This window comes from Metopolophium dirhodum, chromosome 9 (genome assembly GCF_019925205.1).
Source record: "Metopolophium dirhodum isolate CAU chromosome 9, ASM1992520v1, whole genome shotgun sequence".
In the NCBI taxonomy this organism is placed as follows: Eukaryota; Metazoa; Arthropoda; class Insecta; order Hemiptera; family Aphididae; genus Metopolophium; species Metopolophium dirhodum.
This window is the reverse complement of record NC_083568.1, coordinates 28,693,858-28,719,339: the sequence shown is the minus strand read 5'-3', so window position 1 is coordinate 28,719,339 and position 25,482 is coordinate 28,693,858. Positions and strand designations below refer to the sequence as shown.

At 27.2% G+C, this 25,482-nt stretch overlaps 1 protein-coding gene and 1 long non-coding RNA gene across 2 annotated transcripts; both read right to left on the bottom strand.

The window, feature by feature from the left end:
• Positions 1-247: 247 nt before the first annotated feature.
• Positions 248-3,479, bottom strand: LOC132951695 (uncharacterized). Its single transcript, XR_009665379.1, has 4 exons — positions 3,342-3,479; positions 2,633-2,644; positions 1,563-1,589; positions 248-283 (listed from the first exon to the last, which is right to left on the bottom strand). It is a non-coding gene; the product is annotated as an uncharacterized LOC132951695 (long non-coding RNA).
• A 6,516-nt stretch (positions 3,480-9,995) lies between these two features.
• On the bottom strand, positions 9,996-24,683 carry LOC132952680 (uncharacterized). The gene is made up of 6 exons (XM_061025037.1): positions 24,536-24,683; positions 23,838-23,849; positions 22,354-22,380; positions 20,931-20,966; positions 11,108-11,140; positions 9,996-10,528 (listed from the first exon to the last, which is right to left on the bottom strand). The coding sequence occupies exons 1-6, from the start codon at positions 24,636-24,638 to the stop codon at positions 10,422-10,424; spliced, it is 318 nt and encodes a 105-aa protein (XP_060881020.1). The 5' UTR covers positions 24,639-24,683; the 3' UTR covers positions 9,996-10,421.
• Between the last annotated feature and the right edge of the window lie 799 nt (positions 24,684-25,482).

The window sequence follows — 25,482 nt, the reverse complement described above, 5'->3', positions numbered from 1 at the left end:
ATGGAATTAATTGTAAAACATTTGAATGTTTGCATTTCATAGATATATAACAATTTAAAAGCTGTTTATTAATATTAATTCTGAAAGTACTTTTTAAATTTATGATTGCTCTTTAATTGGAGAAGTTCAAAGTATACAGATTATGACATTTAATTTGGCATTTTGGTGGTATATACATTAGGCAACGATGTATAATATTTATTATTTAATATTGCATTAATAATAAAATTTAGTTTATAATACATACTTTTAAAATTTGTTATGTTATAATCATCATATGTATCTGAAATTGTATCTTTCTAGTATTATACATTTATACCTATTATTATGACACCTACCCCACACAGCAGTTATTTAACGTAACTTTTGTGACGTAATTATCTTAATTGTATAATCTCTAATCGGCATTAACCTAGAAACCTTTATACATGCACTATATAATATATAGGTATACAATATATTATTGCTTTTTTTAGTTGTTACAGTGGAACATTAGAAATGTCAAATGAGTAGTGATGAGAGAGGTGTTTGTGACACTGTGGGTGCAAAGATTCATAAAATAAGGTTTTATTTGTTTCCGAAAAATATCAAACTATTGACAGTTTTCCATTTGAATAAAAACGAAGACAATATAATATTGATGCTTTTATTTTATAATATATTTATATAGGTAAAAAGGAACACTGAGAAGTATAAATGTATTATTTTGAGTGAGAAGAGATCCCTCGTGGTGGAAACAAATATTTATAATACCAATTAAATATTAAACACGATTCACAAACGACTTATGAGAATTTTATGAAATCTGGAACCACAATAAGTAGGTAAGGCATACAATATTTTGTTTATTTATATCTATTGATAATCTTTTAATGCAATTGTATAATATCTTAATGGAACTAACCTAGGAACTTTGTACTTACAATATGCATTTCAATGCACTATAGTGACCGAGGTATATAATATTACAGTAGGTACTGAATACGTATTGCTTTTTTTTTTAAATTTCTGATAGTGAAACGTTAGGAATGTTGAATGGATATTGAGAGATTTGTTTGCGACACTGTGGGTTCAAAGATTCCTAAAACAAAGTTTTATTTGTTTCCAATAACTCATAAATAAATTTCCCTAAAATAACTAATTATTGACGGTTTTCTATTTAAATAAAAATGAAGACAATATCTAGATGATTTTATATAATAATATATTTAAATAGTTAAATAGGTACACCGAGAAATGTATTATTTTGTGTGAGAAAAGGTCAATAATAGAGGTAGACACAAATACTCAAAGTATCGATTAAATAATAAACACGATTCACGAAAGACTTGAGTATTGTTTGGAATCTGGAACCATAATACAGCATACAAAATGTTGTTTATTTATGTTATAAATTAGTTAAAAAATATTTTTTTAATTTTGCCAAATGTTATCTAAAATTAAAATAGCTTAAATTAACCTTCAAGCTCATAAAGTCTATTATTATAACATTGACGTATAATATATACTACAAAAAAAGGACGTAATAAACATTAAATTACTTGTTTGTTAATAATAATTACCTTCGAATCCGATAACTCTTAGAATACCTATTACATTTTAAAATTATCTATATAAGATTATGATATAAAATTATGCATACGAGTAGCACCAACAATCGATAATATATTTAATGGTTCACTAATCACTTGTTTTATTGGCCAATAGCTAACAATTTATTGATGCATTAAATATTTAGAGATTGTACAATACGGTATAAGGTCTTGGTCTAATCAGAAAATTTGTCTCAGTATTTCGATCGATAAAAATCGAATTTAGGACGAGTAGTTTATGAGTTATAAAAATTAAAAGTTTAATGATTGGAGTGGAACGTGGTTACCCCGAAAAATATTGGTCTACTAACTACTCCAGTCAAAAAATCTCCAAAAATGTATAGTTATTTTTAAAAAATGTTGTGGTTTTTGACTCGAAACCATGTAAAAAAATATATTGAAAAACACTAAAACTTTTTGAAATAATGAGTAGCTTAAGATATAAAAACCACTCTGTTTAACCTAGTATAGTTTGATAATAAATTTAAAAGATAGTACCTATAATACAATCAATGATTATTATATAAAACCATTCCACAAAAAAAAAATTCTGAATTAGTTTTTCTTATTAACAATTACGCATAAACGAATACTGTTTTCGAATATCTATGGATAACCAAAAATAATTTAAAAACGGCAAACATTTTTATATTTTATACTTTTATACTATTTTTACATTATTTTAGTAAAAATTATTTTTTAATGTTTGGAAATATAAAAAAAGCGGATAAGTGGATGTCACTCGCCTATACAGTAGGTTACAAGTGGGTCAATATATAATGGATTGTACTCAACTTTAATTCAATGATATAATATAATAATTATTTATGAATATGACAAATCGACTTTAAAATGGAGATCAATATAATAAAAAATAGATTCAGATATATTTGTTTCCGTTAAATGAACAATTCAGATCATTATAATCTCAACCATAAATATTTAAGATATTATTAAACTTTTAATAATTATAATTTTGTTACATATCATAAATATTTTAAGTTACTATTTGTTTATTAATAATTAATTAAAAATATTACCTTCACAAGAATCTAAAAATAAAACAATGCATTTTATTAGTCTATCATGTTTATTCACTACGAATAATTAGGTACGATTTAATAATTTTTATATAATGGTAGACTATTAACAATTTAACTATGACGTGTCTGATGATTTTGTACACGTCATTCAATTTTTTTATAATTATATAAATAATTGTGCTCTACGCCTATGTAGGAATAAAATCAATAAAGTTATTGTTGATAAATTAATTTTTATTAATTTTTGCTTCACTAAAGCAAAATCAAATTGTATGAGTTATAACTTTTATAAAATATTATATTAGTATATAGCAGCTGGATACACTATAATTAGTTTGTATAATATAAATTTAATATACAGAAGATTTAATGTTTCCCTTAAAATCAAAAAAAATAAACATTTTTAAAAACACTAGGTATGTATATTCAACTAATTGTTGAGCTATAATATCTTTTTTGTTGAAAGATAATAAAAATAAAATAATTTTTTATTACCTACATCATAATATTATATAAATTTAAATTCAAATAAACGGCAAACATTATGTTTTTCTTTTAGGTTATATTAATATCATTACAATAATTGATTTCTGTTTTGAAATTAATTCCAAGTAATGTACAAGGCACTGCTGATAATTAATATTAATACAATAAAAATTATAATGCAATGAATATAATCATTCTATATCAATAATTGAATCCATACCTTTTAACTTTTGTACTTTTTGATTTGAAGTAGCTGCAGGCATAACCCAAATTGCAATACCTAGAATTGTAAACGTCATTAAACTATGTTTAAAAAAAACCATTTTGAATTTATATAAGAAAACAATAAAAATGATAATCTGAACGTCGAAGAATGAATAAAAGAAAATAGTATTTCTCGACTTCTTTTATAAGGCATCTATCATATATGTATAAGAAAAATAGTGAACGCCATGTTTATTTTTTTTTTTTTTTTTGAACGCCTGAGTAAACAATGTTTATTTACTATTTATTATCTAACATTAAATCCAATGCATGTGCCTCGCCCATGCTTACGTGGCATGCATTCAATGGCGTAAATTGGTCATTTTTGTGGGGATATTGTAACATTTACACGGAAAACACTCATGTGCAGCATATCATAAGAACCAAACATTGTGATCTGTAATCTGCATAATGAAAATAGGTACATGTATAAGTCCACGAACACATTAAAATAAATAAAATTACATATTATTATTAATCAAGTTGTAAAAATATGTACTTTATCTGGATAATAACCCTTTTATCCCTCCCCCCGTGCGCACGACTATGCCAGAGATCGAAAACGATTCTATTATAATATAATTAACAAGAACAAGGTACAGTTACATTGAAAGGTAATGACAAACGATAAAAAATAAAAGTATTGACGTTTTGAATATTTTGAATATTTTACATAATTTGAAGCCATTCAAAAACATAACAATTTATTTTTCCTAGGTTCCTATTTTTTTTTTTTTTATCATTTTTTATGTTTTTTACTTTTTGAATAACTGTGTACATTTTTGATCTATGGACATTGTACAATTGTAATATTATTATAGATAGATATGTTAACTCACTTTTAAATAAAAGGCTATGATGCACTGATATCCTCTAAATAAAGTGTGAAACATAGTGAAGGGTAACAAAGAAGTAAAAAAAGATTCAGTCAACATCCGAATATTTTAACAACGATTTTTTTAGTGGGTATGATTCGTTTTGTGATGCTTATTATTTAATCGACAAACAAACATGAATAATAAACACTATTATATTATATTATTATACCTTTACTGGAGTAACTATTTGCATAATAGTTAGCGTAGTCAGCATCGCTACTGAACGACACGCCACACCCGAACTTAGCGTGCTCAGTGCGCCTCTAGTCGAGTCCGCTCTCCAGTGACTCCAGGGCGTTGGCCTCAGAGGTCACGTGGTACAGTTTCTTCTCCTGGACACCTTGCGTTCTAAATACATGCCGTATATCTGCGGGGCGTAGACTTTGCGTATCTGTTTGATGTCGCACTGGAATATTAATCGACATCTTATAATACATATACGTTATGCAAATATAAATATTATTTACTAATCAATCAAGATGTGTCAGGTTTAATAACTAGACTTTAGAGGTAGTAAATGCTCAAAATATAGGCAGATACTATATTATAAGATCGATAGTTATTCGTAATAAATATAAAATATGTTAGTGTTCAAAACCTCTATATTGTTATGAGAAGCACGAATTAGCTCATCCGCTCACGCACAAGCGTTGCTTTTTGGATGAGATTATTTACCTGCATATAATATTATGATAAATTCTTGTATACTCTTTTAGATTCTGAACAAAGTTATGACATATTATATTATACCTTTTTTTAAGACATTACAATTCCAGCCCTAATAATGATTGTGATAATTGACCCAGAAAAATCTAAGGTGGTTAATTGCCAGTACTTGACTCCCCTGCAGACGCCCTTAGGTACCTATAAAAGGAATTGTAACGGCCGTGGCTCAAATTAGGTTTTATGCCCTAGGTGGTTGTCTATTTTAGTGAACTTTATCTACAAAGTATTTTTATGGTATGATATCAGCGTGACAGTGTACCCATCACTGTCAAACTTAGTACAATTTTGATAGCGGAAAAAACAACGGAAAAACTAATGTGAGGCAAATAGATGGATCATGAGTAATATAGGTACGAGTATTATAAAGTAATACTTAGCGAGTAATGCTGTTTAATAAATAATACTAATTATTAATAATAATTACTAAAAACTACGTGGCCAAACGGTATTACTGTCACTAATCAATCGTCGCAATACTCACGGTGGAAAATGTATCTTTTACGAGTTGTTCAATTTTCTTGTAGCCATTGCTACAGTAAGCAGCTGACGGTTGGAGTCATACATTTTGTTTGGGGGCAACCTGGTTTGAGCAGCCGTGCAATTTGACGGCGTAAATTGTCGTCATGTATTGCCCGCTCACGGGCGATCGCTTACTGTCTTGGCGATGTACAGGCACTAGCCGTGCGATAACAGTGGACTAAATAAAAATGTAAAAGGTGGTAAAAGAAAAATATATAGGAACGTGGTAACCTTACAAAATAATAAAGATTTAATAAGAAATAATTATAACACCAAACGTCGATGGTAAAAAAAATACCCTAACAATTCACAAATTTTGTAAATAATAATAATAATAATATATCGCTAAAGACGATGAATCATGTTATAAGGCGAACAAAAAAATATTAATAATACAATTTGTATATTATGTTATACAATGCGGCGGCGGTGAAGATATTACATAATAATTCGGGTGAACATATTTTGTTCAATGACGGACGTCCAACAAATTGTAATGATATTAAGACCTAACCTTTATGCTATTGACTCGGGCTGGTATGATGGCAATTATCTGGAATCCTGGCTGGTACAATGGTGATACTGGACCACGATGCAGGCCCAAGAACGGTATCCGACAGTAAGGTAACGCACTATTTGTCGGTTTGATGCGCGAGTTTCGCCGGCGGAGCACGTTCGACCGGATTGTATTAAAATGTCGTCGTCACGAGTGTAATACGACGGTACGAACGGCTCTCAAAACCGGACCAGACTAAGTGTCGCGGGGAACTCATCCGTACGATACACGCGGCGAGCGGTAGGGCAAGCAGACGCGCGGGACAGCGATAGTCGCGGAAATGGGACTTTGACCCTTGCTAGGGGAAAAACAACGTATTCCAGCCACGACAGCTTATCGGGCACCAACAATATTATAATTTTCAAAGGTTGTGATTTATAGGTAACTAGCTGAACCCGTGCACTTCGTTGTTGGTTAAATGTACCAACTCTATATGACTCAAACTTTGTTCAATTCGTTATTTAATATTCGGTGTACGGTGTTCAAAATTAATCTTAACTTTTCCGTTGTCCAGAATAAAAATTCTGATTCGCAGCAGTATATTAGCAGGTAGGCAATCTACCTGCGGTATTGTTTTATATGTTTTATATTATTTGTATTTGTTGCGGGATGATTTAACGTCTAAAGTATAAAAGTTATACCAAGTTTGTCGTATTCTACCTATGGTGGATTAGTATAATCAATTAATACAAAATCCTAACCTAACCATACTAAAATCAGATTAATAATTAAAACCAAATTTAACCATTTTTAAATTAGCCTATCTTCTTCCCAGAGGTCTAATCTACACACAAACATTAAATTATATATATATATATATATTGACAAAAAATAATAATACAAATCAACAAACATGTCCGTAACCAATAGCAAGTAATATACAATACAATATTATTATTTTAATCTGCAACTAAATTGTTTATTATTTAGTTAATTTTTTTCTGGACAGATGGCACCACTGTTGTTGTTTTTTTATCCATATTTCCTACTTTTCCGGTTAAGCTTCCTAAAATTTTATTACATAAGAACCTTCTCTTGACAATTACGAACACAATAAAAAAAGAATTAGCAAAATCGATCCAACCATTCACGCGTGATGCGATGACCAAGGAAATCATTTTTATATATTGAAATTAAAAAAAATTAAAATTAAAAACAATACAACTTCAATTATCCGAACCTAGGTTATTGCAGGGAACATCCTATTCCGAACATTCAGGATAGTATAATGTTTTTAAACACTTTTATTATACTAGCCGACCCGTCACAGCTTCGCCCGTGATTGGTTGTTTATTTTGTTTTCGGACGATGATATGTATAATTTTTTATTTAAATTTAACGTTTAATGTGTTCGGCAATTGAATATATAAAACGGTCAATGAAAACGTATTGAAATATTTCTAGCGGTATTAATAGTAAATTAATTTTTATAGCACTTCATTACCTGTAAAAAAATGCAAATCTTACAAAAATTATGATTGTTTGACAACTTTTTGGTGTAACATGCTGCAGCCTGCATTAAATGCAACTCAGCCACCCTGGTAGGCAATCTGACTTCGTCGGATCGCGGAGAAAGGGCAACTCTTTCACCAATCACCTTGGTAGGCAATTTTCAATAATTCGATTTGATGCAAGCTTGTACTTGATCTGCCCAAAAAACCAATGGCACCCGATAATAAATAAACTTAAATAATTTCTACTGTTGACTGTAACCAATGGAAACTATTAATAAATAAAAATAAAATTTCCAATGTAAACTTCAATGTCCCTATTTGAGCACCTTTTTAAAATTCGAGTTTTGGCAAATCCTTTCTTATTGCACGGTGAAAATATGAGAAGAACCTCTATTCCAAATTTCAAGTTCGTACGTTGCGTAGTTATTGAGTTACAGCGATTAGTGACTAAGTGGTATTTTGATTTTATATGTATAGATAACCAATAGTGACCTTACAATAAACAAAAATATAATATTATTAAGTTTATTTTTTTTTTGACATTTGACGCTGCTGTTGTATTTTTTGACATCCAAATTTTATATTTTTCCGGAATATTTTCCTAAAATTTTATTATGTAAGAACCTTCTCCTGAAAAATTACGAATACAACAAAAATATAATCAGCCAAATCGGTCCAGCCGTTCACGCGTGATGCGATAACCAAGGGAAATAGGGATCCATTTTTATATATAGATTATATTTATTATTATAGTTATTAATACTATCTATTTATGAATAACATTATTATTAGAACATAACCTTATGGCCCTAGGTCCACCAAGTTCCTCACTACACCACTGATAAATAATGAAATACAATACAAGATAAATCATGGTCAATATTATTTAGGTACCATATAAAATACCATACAATTGCCAACCGACCTTGAGGCTTCGATTCATGCAGGTGGGAGTTCGCTATCTAATACTATATAGAAATCTGTGTTATATTAATGCTTATAAAAATAAAACCGATTATCCCACTGATTCCATATTTGCCTCAGTAAAATATTGACCCATTTCCTGCATAATATTATAGTATATTATCTAACTTTATAAACGTGAAACTACTTTTACACTTAGGTATATACTTTGAAACGGATAATCTCAGAAATTACGCTACCGATTTGGCTGATTCTGTTTTTGTTGTGTTCGTTATTTTCGGGACAAAGTTCTGATATGGTAGAAGCACATTATTGTGTTAATTGGGAATGTAACCTTTTAAAATATATATATCTGTATAATAAGTCACGCTTGTAGGGAATGTCAAATTGTCAAAAAACGTACATCTTAATACATATATAAAACCAAAAATTTAAACCTTTGATGCTAATGTTCTCTTGAAAATTTAAAAGAAGGCTCCTAGGTTATTGCTTCAAAGGCAGATGAAAAAAATTAAAAATCCTTAGTCAGTTTTTATTTATAAGCATTTAAAGTTCAAATCTTGACAAAATACGGAAAAATCACTAAAATCAGCAAATTATTTTGAGTTGAGAATTCATAAAAATTTTTCTTTTTAAATCTAAGATTTGAAAATGTAATACAAGATTATCCATAAGTTTGTCTACCTTTATCAAAAAAAAAAAATGTCTACAAGAAATTCAAATTAAATTTTTATGAGCGTTTGAAATTCATATTTTTATAACATTTGATACTCACTCGATATCTCATGTAACGTATTTAAAAATTGGCACTCCTATAATTTAATTTGAGAAATTTAAATGCACTGAGATTATGCAACGGTACTCGATTAAGAGTAATAAAATATGCAACGGACCATATGATTGAAGCTAAAATTCTTTCCGGCTCATCCCAATATGATGTTGTTTTTTTCTCTAGAACACCAATGATAACAAATGACTACCCGTTCGAATTCAAACGCGTCCAATTCCCAATAAAGATTTGCTTTGCTATGACGATAACTAAGCACAATGGCAAACACTGAAAGTCACAGGTCTCGATTTGACACTCCCTGTTTTACCAACAGGCATCAGCTCAGCAAATAATTTATGTGTATGAACCTCAAATTAAAACACAAAATATTGTTTATCGTGAAATATTATAAAAAAATTCATAATAATTATATTGTCACATATTCTTTGATCAAATAAAATAAATTTTGTTTTCAATGTAGCTTCTCTTGATTTAATTTTCGTTAGAAAAGTTTTAACTATGCCAGCAAGTAAAACTTGCGGCCAGTCCTAAGTCTGGGTTAAAATAGGAAGGAAAACCACGCTCATACTGAAGGCTAGGATGCGACTATTATACTGCTTCTAGAAAATCGTATGATTAATGTAGGGGATAAACCCCGAGCAACGCCGGGTAAATCAGCTAGTTACTTATAAAAATTAAAAAGAAAAATATAAAATAGTTTGTATAATATATATATAATAACTTTATTAATTCAAAGTGATCTACACAAAATACAAAGGTTTCTGTATGACATAGCTAACTAATCAATACGCATACATATTATAATATAAATGTGTATAATGGAGGAAATACATTTAAAAATAGTAATAATAATAGCAATCATAAGATCCATGGGAAAGAGTTAAATTTAATTACAATAAAGTTGTGCAGATAGAAAATCTGTGCGGTTTATTATAATATGAAATGTGTCTTTTAGGACTGGAAGACAAAAATATTTAAATAGTTTTTACTATCCCACATCATAAATACATTTTTTATTTTGTAAATAATGTAAGGAAAAATTCCATAATAATATTTATAATATAATATAATAATTATAATAAAAATTAAAAATTACTGGGCCTGTAAAATAGTGAAAATGTTTCAATATGTTCATCCATGTTGGTAGTTACCAAAAATACAATTAGAATCAATTTAATGTATTGTTATATTAAATTCCATTTATGATAAATAATTTTGATAAATCAAAAATATTTTTTAAATAATTCCTGTTTTCTTTAATTGTAGATTGACAGAAGTTAGAAACCGGAGTAGCATCTGCAAAATATTAAATAAATTGGTGGTTTTGATTATGTGAATTAGATTATAAATTCATAGTAGGTACTTGATATTTGATTGTATACTCATATAAGTAAGAGCCATTTTTATCGCAAACGCGGGGATATCTCATTTAACTCAAAGCGATTGTAGTTATTTTAACAATAAAAATTTTGCGATATTTTATTATCATAAACTAAAAATTTAAAATTCCCGGTTTTGATAAATCTTACAAATACTTTATTTAGACATAAAAATGTTGTCAAAAAGAATAAAAAATCCCAAAAAATAAATAATTATATTGTTGGCCCCGGCCAACACCATAAACCCTAATTATTATTTTGTATTTAATATTATCATGTAGGTATTCAATACAAACAACAATATTGAAACAGTATTCAAACACCATCATATTCTTATTTTACGATCAGTCATGCTCCGGTTGACATTGATTAGGCACAGCATAGACATTATGTTATAATAGTTACCTACTATTGACTATATTGTAGAATTTATAATAAATTTACATTTTATTACAATGTAGTATTATGTCATACTAATCAGTAATCATATACATACCTCTCAAAATGTTATGGTATCTCAACACAAATTCTGTAAAAATAAACTGCATTATAACAATTTCCAATGATATTTCCCGGTGAAACATTTTAATTGAACCTACAAATTTATTTGAAACCTTACAGGACTTATCTTACTTATGTCACTAAACATAGATTTTTTAAGTAATCACGTATAAATACAATATTCATTAACAAAAATATAGAAATTCTGTAAAATTGTTCGTTCTTTAACGTGGACAGGGCTCTTTAATCGAATTGAATTCGGCCTAAATTTTGTGGAACTATTTATTACTTAACTACTTTAATATTGAACGCATAAATAGCATGCATTCAAAGTTTAAACGACATTATTTAATGCACCAAATCTGATTTTTTGTGTTTACCGTTTCACCATTCGGGACCCAAAGAGAAATAAGACAAATAGAAACCCATGAAAGAACTGGTTTTACAATAAGTTATTTTTTCGTCACCTTTATCATCACTAAAAATTAGTCAATCTTCAACTTTGTGAATAGATTCTAGGAGCATATAGAGTCTAGTTGGTACTTTGGGAAGGTTAAAGCAAAATTCCTGAAAAACAGTAGTATTTAATCAACACTAGTTTTTTGGTTTTTTTCAAACGTACTTTCTTAAAATATTAAATAAATATTTATATTAACATTTTATTGACATCATGGCATAACTTATACAAAATAACTGTAATACAATTGGTGTTTTCTAAATACTGTTTCTAAATATTTGAAATTATATGTTTTTTTTTTAGATTTTTTTCGAATAAATTTAATTGAAAATTGAAAGAATGTAATATTATGAAATGCTACTATTAAATTAGTCCAACTCCGCCAAAAATTGTTTTAAATAATATGAGGCGATTGCTACATTTACGTGTTTTGTAATTTTGAAATTTTAGTTTTTACAATAAGTATAATTATTTTAGTATTTAATGATTTGTGGTCTTGACTCTTGAGGGAAGAATCCATCAATTGATGGAATTTCGCGGTGGTGGGGAATGATCCCTTATCATTTAAGAGTTCTCGACACTAATTATGTTTCAGTAGCTTCCTGGTGTTATTGTTAAATATATTTTACATAACATTTCATTGAATATAATAAATAGTACGTACGATTCACTATATAATCTATAAAAAATGAAAAATAATAATAACTTGTTATATTAATATGTATATTATTTTAAATGGACCTACCGTTAAGTCTTATTCACATAATAACAATAATATACAAACGCTTTTAAAATATTATTTTAAAAGTTAAATAGACTAATTATTTGAAATCGACCGAAATTTAGATAAATAAATAACAACTTTTAAAATGTTAGTTTATATTTATAGATTATGAGCCTAGAATCCAGATACCATATATTATTAAAGGCGAATAGATAATAATATGGAGTTCTATTATACTAGTTCAGTACTACCTCCACCGCATCGGCAGAGCTCCGGCACCAGTGTCCATCAGCCCTCATTGCCAATGCCCGTGGTGGGTGGGACGCAATGAGGGCTGATGGACACACGCCATCTGGGCGTCCTTTGAGCGCTGACGATATTATGTCAGATTTAATCTGTGGACCTGTGTTTTAGGACCTTCTCACGGACATGATCGAGAGGGCTACGATTCTTCAAGGGGCTGAAGATTCCTATAGAGTCTTCTATCAGCTGGCAAAGGACATCTTGACCGTCAAGGAGGATGTAGAGCGTGCGAGGCAACTTGTGGAGAGAGTTATAGCTACAAATATTGTAAATTTATACTTTATAATGAAATGATAGCTCTGACTACCGTGGCGTGTATATTATATATGTATTTGTATATTTCTATATTAACTGAGACTTTTATTTTTAATAATATTTATTTGTTATTGTTATTGTTCAATAAACGATGCAACTGAGGTGGAAGTAATACTACAGTGATTCCCGCCTCGGTTGCGATACCACACGAAAAAGTAAAAGAAAAAAGGTAGTTATATACTCATACCAAATATTAGTTTTCCATATCTAAATGGATTCATATTCATTATGGTACTCACAGTGAGTAATTAAACATTTGAATATGGTGAATATCATTACAAAAGTTATGAGACACATAAAATAAACACTAATAAAAATTAAAAATACAAAATGCACGTACTTTTTCTATCTATAAATAAATTAATAAACATTATAATATTTAATAAATAATATTATACATTATGATTCACTATCTATGAAATATGCAGATGAACTACTAATATTCTACAGTCAAAGGCCACTAAGCGGTAACTTCAATAACGTAGTTTTTTAGGAAAGAATAAAACAGTTTTCAACTCTAAATTAGTCCGTAGAGTAAAAATTAAAATTTTTCAAATATTTAAAAGATGGTATATTGTTATATTATGTTTTATTGAAAACTATTAAACACAAAAAAAAATGTTCATAACTTTTGTATGGTTTTAAATGGACTTATTGGCTAATATGCATCAGAAACCGAAAATCAGTAGGTAAGAATACATTTTTTTTATTTGGAGTTATTACTAAGTGACTTCTGATATCATTGGCATTGTATTATGAAATCATATTGCGATAAAAGAGTGTAACAGAAAGAACTGACTAACACAATAACTTTTTTTATAATCACTAATTAAAATGTTTTTGTTATATAATTTATAAAATATAAACAGTTCCACTTTATTTGTACTAGGTAGACATTTTTTTCATTTTTATTTCTACCAATTTTTTTTATCAGGTCTATTTGTTATTAATAAAATGAGCATAAATGCATTTCTTACATCTCATAATCGAAAACGTTGTATGAATAAACCATAAGAAAATTTCTATAAATAAATATTTAATATTTTACGAAATAATATTTGTTACGTACTTTTATCGACTGTAATAAAATTAAAATTTTAGTTATTAATTATAAAATATTAATAATATTGTTCAGCTATAAGATTATGGATTGAACTAAAAATTACAAACACATGATTTAAGACAAACATTGAAGTCTTAAACTATCTCTATCATAAACTATCATCTAATATATCGAATAAAATAAAATTATAGCTGAAAATAAAATCAACTTACAATATATTGCATCTAAAAAGAAAATACCCAGCAAAAAATTATAATTATAATTATAAAATACTCATAAAATGTTCAGACAAAAAAGAGAAATCTAGTGATTTATTTAAGAAGTTCTAAATAATTTACAAGATGTTCTGTAGGAGACCAATTTTTACAGCAGTCGAGCTGTTGATACTACTATAGTTCCTAAATTTTCTGTTTCTTTTGAAGATTGCTAGTAGATGTTGAAGGTTAAAGAGTTTACATATAAGTAATATTGCATACTATACTTTGAACTGTTCGGCTGAGACCTTAATAATGGAGGACCAGGTATTTAAATTTTATCTCCTGTATAATCTTCTAGAATCTTTACAATTTGTAAATCGTTAATGATGGTGGTTATTAGTTACTGCTCATGTATTATTGATTCTGAATTGGTTGTTTGGGTTTAGAAAATGTATATTTATGTATGTGAATTAAATCAATGGTATGTCAAATCCTTGTGGTCCATTGTCGCGTCAGTGCTACCGGCTTCACATCATTGGACTGTTTGTTGAGTTGCCTGTCGATGGGAATTCGGCGATGACATACGGTCGTTGTCTGAAGCGTTAGACGTGCATGCAAATCTGATTACCTACCCGGCTACCCCTGAGAGCTTATACTATACTGCGGCTCACGAGAGAGTATTACTCATTACTGTTTTGCGCATGCAGACTATAGGTATTCCTCCACTTTGTGCCATTTAGTGTATGTCAAATACGTGGCAATGCGCGGAATCGAACGTGCCTTCGTCGGACGACAGTAATACTCTCTCGTGGGCCGCAGTATAGTTCAACGTATTAAACAGTCCTTCGAAATTATCGTTTATTTTACATATATTTGAAATTTTGAAATTTCAATGAATAATGGAGTTGAAACTTGGTTGGTCTGCTTGATTATCGTACGTATGTTGGTTTCTTGATAAACTTTAGAGGGATCGTTTTAGTATGTGTGGTGTATACCGTTACAATATATATATATATATATATATATATTGAAAAGAGGATTTTAATAAATAAATCAAGCCCCTTTTGGTCTCGAGCACACAAATTATTGTGTTAATACTAATTTGAAATTTCACTAAATAGAATTATTAAACTACTAATTCGGTAAAAATACATAATAATTACGTACTGATATTTACTAGAAAAAAAAAATAATGATATATAAATTATAACAACTATAACTATAATTTAACAACTATATCGTCAAAAATTACGATAGCTAAATTTTTAAGTTGTCAAGAAAGAACAGAAAAACACCGATAAATCGCACTGCTTATGATGTTGAATAGTGACCTCATAGTGTTTTCGTCATTGTGCAATGTAATTTATGTTTAAAATTTGAATTCAATGATTAATCATTCAAAACATTAATGGTGTACATTAGGGTGGTCCTCCGGTATAGATGAAGTAAAAAAAAATTGCAAAATGTTCGGGTTACCACCCTCAAATCGGTTCAGTTACTTAAAAAAAGCATGAGAAAAATTTTTTAGACAACATGTTCAACTTTAACCCGTGCCACAAAAGCTCTAAAGTTTTAATAACAAAAAAATATTAGAAATCGTCAGTTTTTGAATATAATTAATCATAACTCTTAAAAGAATACTTTTACAAAAAAATTATAAAGACTTTAATTGTACGTCACTATTGTTACAACAGTTTTAAAATTTTTAAAATTTTTAAAATTTTTTTAAAATATATTATTATTAAAAAAATTTGTACATAGTGTTTCTATAATAAGTACCTAATGTATTTTAAATTTTGAGAAGAGCGATGAAATCAATATGATTTTACAATGATATGTGTGTATGTGTGTTTTATTTTGGTTTTATATAATGACGTACATATTTTGTAGAAGACGGAATTCTACGATCTTCCACGTTGTGGGTAGTTTCTGTTACAAAATTGATCTAGTTGGTAAACAAAGTTTTTGAAATTATCAATTTAATTTTTTTGAAGCTGTTCAAAAATAAATGACCATAGACTTGAAATTTTCACCGAGTATATATTAATTACAATAATTACATAAATTAAATTATCACATACATCATGACAAAATATTTTAGCCCTTTTTATGGTATTAATATAATATATTTGCAAATTTCGAATTTTTTTGTAACCCTAACTCTAACCCTAACAAAATTGCATATTGATACTTTCCTCGCTCCGGTCAGAATACACAATTTAAAAAAAAACAAGTTTCGTGCCATATAACATTTTATGTACATGTAGGTAATGTAATGTATAAAATAATAATAATACGTACGGAGATTTCCTGTAAACGATAATGTTCAAATTAATGTAGGTATAACTATATAGGTACATAATATTTTTCGTAAACAGATTATACAGAAATGTTTATATCATGATTGAGTAAGTAAACATTCAAGATTTTGGGGAAAAAATTAAAAATGTCTACCAGATTTTTATAAATTGTTATACTAAACTTAAATAATTTATATATTGTTTTAATTATTAGTTCAATCAAATAAATAAGTTGAAACTAATCTTCTGAAAATTTCACAACGGTATCTGGATTTTGGGATTCTGGACACGCACAACATTATCATTGTAGACATAGGTCGAATACTATGGGTACTCTTATTAGGATAAGATATAATGCTAATGTTCTTCTGAAGTAATCTATCCAACAAATAGTTCAGCAGGATAGCTAAAATATATTTTCTATAGAAAGATATTCACATATTGTAATATACATTTTTATAATGTGAAGGTATGAGAGTCTCACGTCATTCGATTCTTCGTTTGTCAATACTCGAGGCGATGACAGCTCTAGTAAATATTAATTTTATGAATTTTAAAAATTATAAATTTATTTTAGTAGTTAATTATTTTGTTAACAATCCGATCAAATTTCTAGAGAAGGTAATACCAGCTATAGCTTCAAAACCAATGTGGAGTTTCCAAAGAATAGGAGTCGGTGTACCTCCATTTCTGAACTAACACGACCAAGATAGACAATATTTCGATTATGGCTGCTTGGATCAGCGTGTGGCCAGGCATTTTTAAAGGGGGTATTTAAATATAACTTAGGGGCCTGTTCACACATCTAATATAATTTTAGGTTATATGGCCGAGCTCATAATTTTTGGGGACGATGAGGCCATAGTACCCTTGTCAGCCATCCACTCCACATGGGAGGAGCGTTTTTCGTATTCAGTTTTATCAGTAACTGGATGTCGGACCATGATTTTGAACTCGCGGTGGTTTAAACAAGTGTATAGATAGTTTACAAAAAGAAGAGGGTTCCGTGCTCTGTGGTGGTCATGTCATAAGGTCTAAACGGAATATTTGCTATCATCTGGTTAGAATGAAATAGAAGAAAAAAAAATTAAGAATAATACAATACACATTAATTATACTTACTAATTTTGTCTGCGAAAAAAATATATAATATACGATAGTTATTTTTAATATAGGCACAATATAAAAAAAAAAAAAACTAATTTCTACTACTGCTATAAATTATAATCTGCAACCAATGACTACCATTTATAAACTTATAATATAAAATAATTTAAAAAAAAAAAAAACATTGTAAAACTAATATTATGTAGCCGAAATAATAAGGTATCAACAAACAATGAGTGATATCCCAACAAAAATTTTCCACCATGCTTCGTGTAAAAAAATCCAAGTTTAAAAAAAAAAAACTCTAAAAGTTGTGATATAATTCTTTGAACAATAGATATCATTCATGTTAAAATAGTCTGCTAAAAATTGAACTTAACTTTGCAATTTAAATTAAAAATCTAAAAATAGCTTTTTTTATTGCACGTATACTCCGATACTCTAGTATGGTGGAGTGTATTTGTTGAGATTTTAAAAACAATACAAAAATATACATACGAAAAGTGACTAGAAAAAATATAATAGAAACAAATGACTAAAATAACTGTATTCAAACATTTCAATAGTAGACTTTTAATTCACAACTCTTTTCAAAATTAGTAGCATTATAAAAATTTTCACATTATTAACATAATATGTTCAATCTACATTGTAAGTCGCTAAAGGTATTACTAATTTCTATAATGTGGTTAAAAAAAAATTACCTCCTAATTTACCTAGATAAAATAACAAATAAGTTTATTATTTTTTAATTTATTGGAATAAACTTTATTAAATATAATATTATGAAGAAATGTAAAACATTTAACTTACTATAGTCATCTATAAAAAGTTAAAAATAATATTTAGTTGATCACATATAATTACTATTTTCAATACACAGCAACAAATATATTTGATTATCATTTTATTGAGGTAGCATTATTCTCGTATACCTATATAATCACTCAACATAGAATATTGTTAAAATAAACATAAACTATTTTTACACAATACATAATAAGGTAGAGATTTCAGACAGAAAACAAAACTATATTATCTTAGCTATGCCACTTCACAAAACTTAGTTCAGAATTTTGGTACAAGAGTTTCTCAACGTTTTGTACCTAATCATTTTGTAATTAAATGTAACTAAAGGTCTACGACAATATCGTTTGTAACATATATTTTAAGGAAGTTCAGGGTTTCATTTTTTGATAGGCAATATTCATTATTTTACCGACTTCAATAAGTCAAATTTATTATAAAAATCATAAATATACATACTTTCACTGACTACAAAAACAAATATATAGTTTATAATAAATAGGCAGGATCGTTTCTATTAGACTTATCATTTTGTCATTTACGTTTTTTTTTTTTATTAATACAACCAACATAATATAAAAAGAATATTTTGTTCTGCAATCGAGTTTAGTTTTTGTAATAGTTGTCGATTGTGCGCAATTATCAGTATTTCCACATTCTTAACTCTTCAGTTATAGGTACATACTTATGTGTTTTGTAGCTCCCCACATACCACCTATTGACCTATGACTTATCTACTATAAAAATGTGTTAAACATTTTTACATTGCAACGTATTGAACAATTTATACAGAACGACAATTAATAGTCATAACTCATAATATAACCATAAAATATTATATACTCATACTTTAAAATGTTTTGCATAATATTATGTATTATACTTCAGTACAATCAAAATCTCATTCCGTAACTAACATACATATCAACATAGCAATACTGTAAATTAAAATAGTGATGAATATTAGACTATTTTTAAATTTTAATGTGGTAATTTATCCTAGGAATTGTTCTGAATAATCATTTTCTCTTTACTAAATCAATTATTTATATTTTTTTGGTACAATTAATTAGGTAGATAGGTACTGCTTTTCTGATAATAATAATAATTCCAACTTAAAAATTTAAAATTTAGAACTTAGAAACAAACTCATTAAAACGTATACACTTTATTGCATAATTATTGAAATTAATATTTGAAAGTGTTATCTGTTAATCAGTAAAATGGTAAATCTAGGATTACTAGATAAATACGAGTTATGTATAGGTATCTGTAAATAAATGTACTAAACATATTAGATATAAGCAGTAACTACACAACACATACTGAGTTTTCTTCCGGGATATACGACATTTACTGCTTATTCGTATTTAATTATGTTTTAACCTAGTAATATCGATTCAAAGTGGCCCAATGAATAATGTTCTGAAATAATATAATTCCTGAGAAATTTTCTGAAGAATTTGAATGCAATAGTAAATCATTGGGTATGCAATGAAAAATGATTTTTAGCGGAGAAGTTCTATATTTTTAAGGATATTTTTGTTATAAACCTATCTTCTTATTCGTAAATTGTTTTTGATTCAGTTATAATGTAGGTTGCACTATTTTTTTCCAAAAATGTACCGCAAAAGGTTTTTTATTGTTAAACAGTTGTTAAAATACTGTGTTTAACTTAAAAGACAATGCCGATAGTGTGAATATAGGTATTTACTCAATTGTTTTTATGTTTTTACCGATTATTTTAAAATTTAATGGGAAACGTTAGCTACAGAACACGCACGAACATTAATCACAAGAGTTTATGACACATCGATATGTAATATAACTTACATATTACACTGTTATAGTCAGTAGTTTGGATTACAAATAGTAGAGAATAATATAGAGACTAACAGAAGTCAATGCTACAATTTAGCAATTTTAAAATTGCATTCATAGTCGATATCATATAGCTTATTATAGGTGTAAATTACACCGTGTAATAACTAATAGCTAACCTGTTACACATGATACTATGTAATCATAATACAGTATTCTACAGTAAATTTTTACATAACTAATGCAAACTGCAGACTATAAATTAATTAACAAAAAAAAAAAAAAATGAAATACCTACGTTGTCTTACTGGAAAATAAATAAAACCAATTGTTTACAATATTTAAAATGTACATTATATTGTTTTTATATTTATAAAATTATTTCCTTTAAAAAGAGATTTTTACTCATCATATTATTATAATATTTGAGCATTCAATTCAATTTTTTAAATGAATGGAATTAATTGTAAAACATTTAGATGTTTGCATTTCATATATAATATAACAATTATTTAAAAGCTGTTTATTAATATTAATTCTGAATGTACTTTTTAAATTTATGATTGCTCTGAAATCGGAGAAGTTCGAAGTATACAGATTATGGCATTAAATTTGGCATTTTGGTGGTAAGCATTAACTAGACAAATGTATACTGCCACGATGTATGATATTTATTATTTAAAATATTGCATTAATAATAAAATTTAGTTTCAATAATACATACTTTTAAATTGTTTAGTGTTGAAATCCTTATATGAATCTGAAAAATTTTATCATTCTAGTATTATACATTTATACCTATTATTATGACACCTACCCCACACAACAGTTATCTAACGTAACTTTTGTGACGTAATTATCTTAATTGTATAATCTCTAATCGGCATTAACCTAGAAACCTATATACATGCACTATACAGGGTGATTCATAAAGCGTAAAACACTCATTATCTCAAAAAGTATTAATGTTTTTGAAATATTTTTTTACATAGTTTCAAGTTGTTAAAAAACTATGTTTTTATTAAAAAATTATATTTTTAAATATTTTTTATTCGTATATTTTTTTAAGTTTTTTACTTTTTTGAATGACAGCATAGAGTTTTAAATTCATATTCCAAAGCAGAATATTTTTCTAAGTATTTTTATTCATAAAAATCTAATTTAGGGCGAGTAGTCTATGAGGTATAAGCATTTAAAGTTTAGATGGGCGGAGTGGAGTGGTATGGGGTTACCCCGCAAGTGTGTGTCCACTACTTCGCTTGTCTAAACCTTAAATACTTATAACTCATAAACTACTCGTCCTAAATTCGATATTTATGTATTAAAATACTTAGAAAAATATTCTGCTTTGGAAAATGAAATTAAAACTCTATGCTTACATTCAAAAAAGTAAAAAACTTAAAAAATAAAAGGATAAAAAATATTTAAAAATATAATTTTTTTAAAAAAAAATTGTTTTTTTAACAACTTGAAACTATGTAAAAAAATATTTTCAAAAACATTAATACTTTTTGAGATAATGAATGTTTTACGTTTAATAAATCACCTTATATAATATATAGGTATACAATATATTATTGCTTTTTTTAGTTGTTACGGCGGAACCTTAGAAATGTCAAATGAGTAGTGATGAGAGAGGTGTTTGTGACACTGTGGGTGCAAAGATTCATACAATAAGGTTTTATTTGTTTCCGAAAAATATCCAACTATATTGACAGTTTTCCATTTAAATAAAAACGAAGACAATTTAATATTGATGCTTTTATTTCATAATATATTTATATAGGTAAAAAGGAACACTGAGAAGTATAAATGTATTATTTTATGTGAGAAGAGGTCCCTCGTGGTGGAAACAAATATTTAAAATACCAATTAAATATTAAACACGATTCACAAACGACTTATGAGAATCTTATGAAATATGGAACCACAATAGGTTGGTAAGGCATACAACATTTTGTTTATTTATGTTATAAATAAGGTTTTAATTATTTTTTTTATTTTTCCAAGTACTCGAATGTTATCTGAAATTAAAATGCTGAAATGTACCTTCAGGTTTATAAAATCTATGATTATAATATTGCCTAATATACTTCAAAAAAAGGAGGTAATAAATATACGATTACTTGTCTGTCAATAAAAATTACCTTTGAATCCGATAATGCTTAGAATACCTATTGAATTTAAAATTATCCATATAAAATTATAATGTAAAACTATGTATATGAGTAGCACAAACAATCAATTAATTTAGTTTAGCCCTGCTAATGAACCAATCGTAGGCCATTAAACTTTGTCTTATTGGCCAAAAGCTTACAATTTAATGAGTTATTAAATAATTATTGATTTTAAACTGCATACTATTCAGTATAAGGTATCAGTATAAGGTATAACCTAACCATGGTTTAACAAACTGGTACTGTATCGTTTCTTTTATAAAAAAAAACTATAACAGGTGACTCTTATATCATGAACCACTCAATATTTCAAAAAGTACCTAGAATAAAAAAAATTTGTATGGTTTCTATTCAGAAAAAAACAAAATTAAAAAAAAAAATATTTTTTAATATTTTGTAATATTTTTGAATGACTATATACAGTTTTAATTTTAGAATTCAAATCAGAAAATTTGTCTGGGTATTTCGTTTGATAAAAATCGAATTTAGGACGAGTAGTTTATATGTGTTATAAAAAAAAATTAAAGTTTGTTGATTTGGATGGAACGCAGTTACAACTAAAAACAACTAGTCTACTACCTACTATACTCAACAAAACTTTAAAATTCAAATAATTATAACTCATAAACTAAATGTCGTAAATTCTTTTTGTATGTATCCAAAATACTTAGAAAAATTTTCTCCTCTGGAATGTAAAACTAAAATTGTATTTTGTCAATCAAAAAATACAAAACTTCGAAAATATGTACAGTTATTTTTAAAATATGTTGTGTTTTTTGACTTGAAACTATGTAATAACAATAAATTAAAAAAAAATTAATACTTTTTTAAATAATGAGTAGCTAATGATACAAAAATCACTCTGTATACTTAGTATAGTTTAATAATAATTTAAAAAACAGTACAGGTAATACAATCATCAATGATTATTATATAAAACCATTCCACAAAAAAAAAATTCTGAATTAGTTTTTCTTATTAACAACTACGCATTAACGAATACTGTTTTCGAATATCTATGGATAACCAAAAATAATTTAAAAACGGCAAACATTTTTATATTTTATACTTTTATACTATTTTTACATTATTTTAGTAAAAATTATTTTTTAATGTTTGGAAATATAAAAAAAGCAGATAAGTGGATGTCACTCGCCTATACAGTAGGTTACAAGTGGGTCAATATATAATGGATTGTACTCAACTTTAATTCAATGATATAATATAATAACTATTTATGAATATGACAAATCGACTTTAAAATGGAGAGCAATATAATAAAAAATAGATTCGGGTTTAATTATTTCCGTTAAATGAACAATAAATTCAGATCATTATAATCTCAACCATGAATATTTAAGATATTATTAAACTTTTAATAATTTTAATTATGTTACATAACATAAATATTTTAAGTTACTATTTGTTTATTAATAATTAATTAAAAATATTACTTTCACAAGACTCTAAAAATAAAACAATGCATTTTATTAATTCATCATGTTTATTTACTACGAATAATTACGGTATAATAATTTTCATATAATGGCAGACTATAAACAATTTAACCATGACGTATCCGATGATTTTGTATACGTTATTCAATTATTAAGCAATCATAGAAATAATTGTGCTCTACGCCTATGTAGGAAAAAATCAATAAAGTTATTGTTGATAATATTAATTTTTATTCATTTCTGCTTAACTAAAGCAAAATTAAATTGTATGAGTTATAATTTTAATATAATATTATATTAATACACTGCAGCTGGATACACTAGAATTAGTTTATATTATATGAATTCAATATACAGAATATATAATGTTTCCTCTAAAATCAAAAAAATTTACATTTTTTGAAAATTACTAGCTATGTATATTCAACTCATTGTTGAGCTATAATATTTTTTTTGTTGAAAGATAATAATAAAAAAAAAGTTTTCCTTCAGGATAATTATATATAAATTTAAATTCAAATAAACGTAAACATTTTGTTTTTCTTTTAGGTCATAATCATATCATTATAATAATTGATTTCCGTTTTGAAATTAATTCTAAATAATGTACAAAGCACTGCTGATAAATATTAACACAATAAAAAATTTTAATGTAATAAATATAATCATTTTATATCAATAAATTGAATCCATACCTTTGAACGTTTGTTCTTTATCTTCTGAAGTAGCTGCAGGCATAACCCAAATTGCAATTACTAGAATTGTAAACGTTATTAAACTATGCTTAAAAAATATCATTTTGAATGAATATAAGAAAACAATAAAAACAATATGAACGTTGAAGAATGAATAAAAGAAAAAGTATTTCTCGATTTCTTTTATAAGCTATCATACATAAAATAATGTTCGCAATAAGTAATTTATTTACTTCTCATATATGAGAATAATATTATTCTCCATATTTTGTCAGTGAACGCCATGTTTATTATTTTTTTTTAACGCCTGAGTAAACAATGTGTATTTACTATTTTATTATTTAACATAAAATACAATGCATATGCCTCGCTCATGTTTACGTGGCATGGATTCAATGGCGTGAATTGGTCATTTTCGTGAGGGGATTGATTTACCCCCAACACCAATGGATTATATCATAAAAACCTCTCAGTCCAACCATTGTGATCTCAAATCTGTATAACCAAAGTAGGTGTAAGCATTGTACAATGTACATAATAAATTGTTTTTCAGTAAAAATTAACATGACACAATAGTTCACCACTAGTCGATAAACGGCCATAATATCTAATGGGTACATTATGGTTTTTTTTTTAAGCATAGATTTTTCTTTGAACTGGATACAACATTTTTTTCTTCCAACCAATATTTTTTCTAATCGATTTTTCATAACGTTTTGCTTATTGTCATACAAAATCAATGAAATATGCTTCTAAATATATTTCTATTGCGCTATACACCCAAAACAATATCTAAGCTTCCTTAATTTTCCAAGCAGAGGAACGCAATATTATATAGTAGATAGCATAATAATATCTCATAATATTCTTAAATTTTTAACACCTGAGTAAATAATTAGTATGCAAGTTAAACAAGCCGAGGCAATAATTGGATAACGGTTACTTGA

Coding starts and splice junctions, on each gene's coding strand:
- LOC132952680 (XM_061025037.1), bottom strand. CDS start 24,638: ATGATATTTTTTAAGCATAGTTTAATAACGTTTACAATTCTAGTAATT. Junction 20,967..22,353: donor AAGCATTATCGGATTCAAAG/GTAATTTTTATT, acceptor AAAATTTTTCAG/ATTCATATAAGGATTTCAAC. Junction 11,141..20,930: donor CAACACTAAACAATTTAAAA/GTATGTATTATT, acceptor TTATTTTTACAG/AATTTGTGTTGAGATACCAT.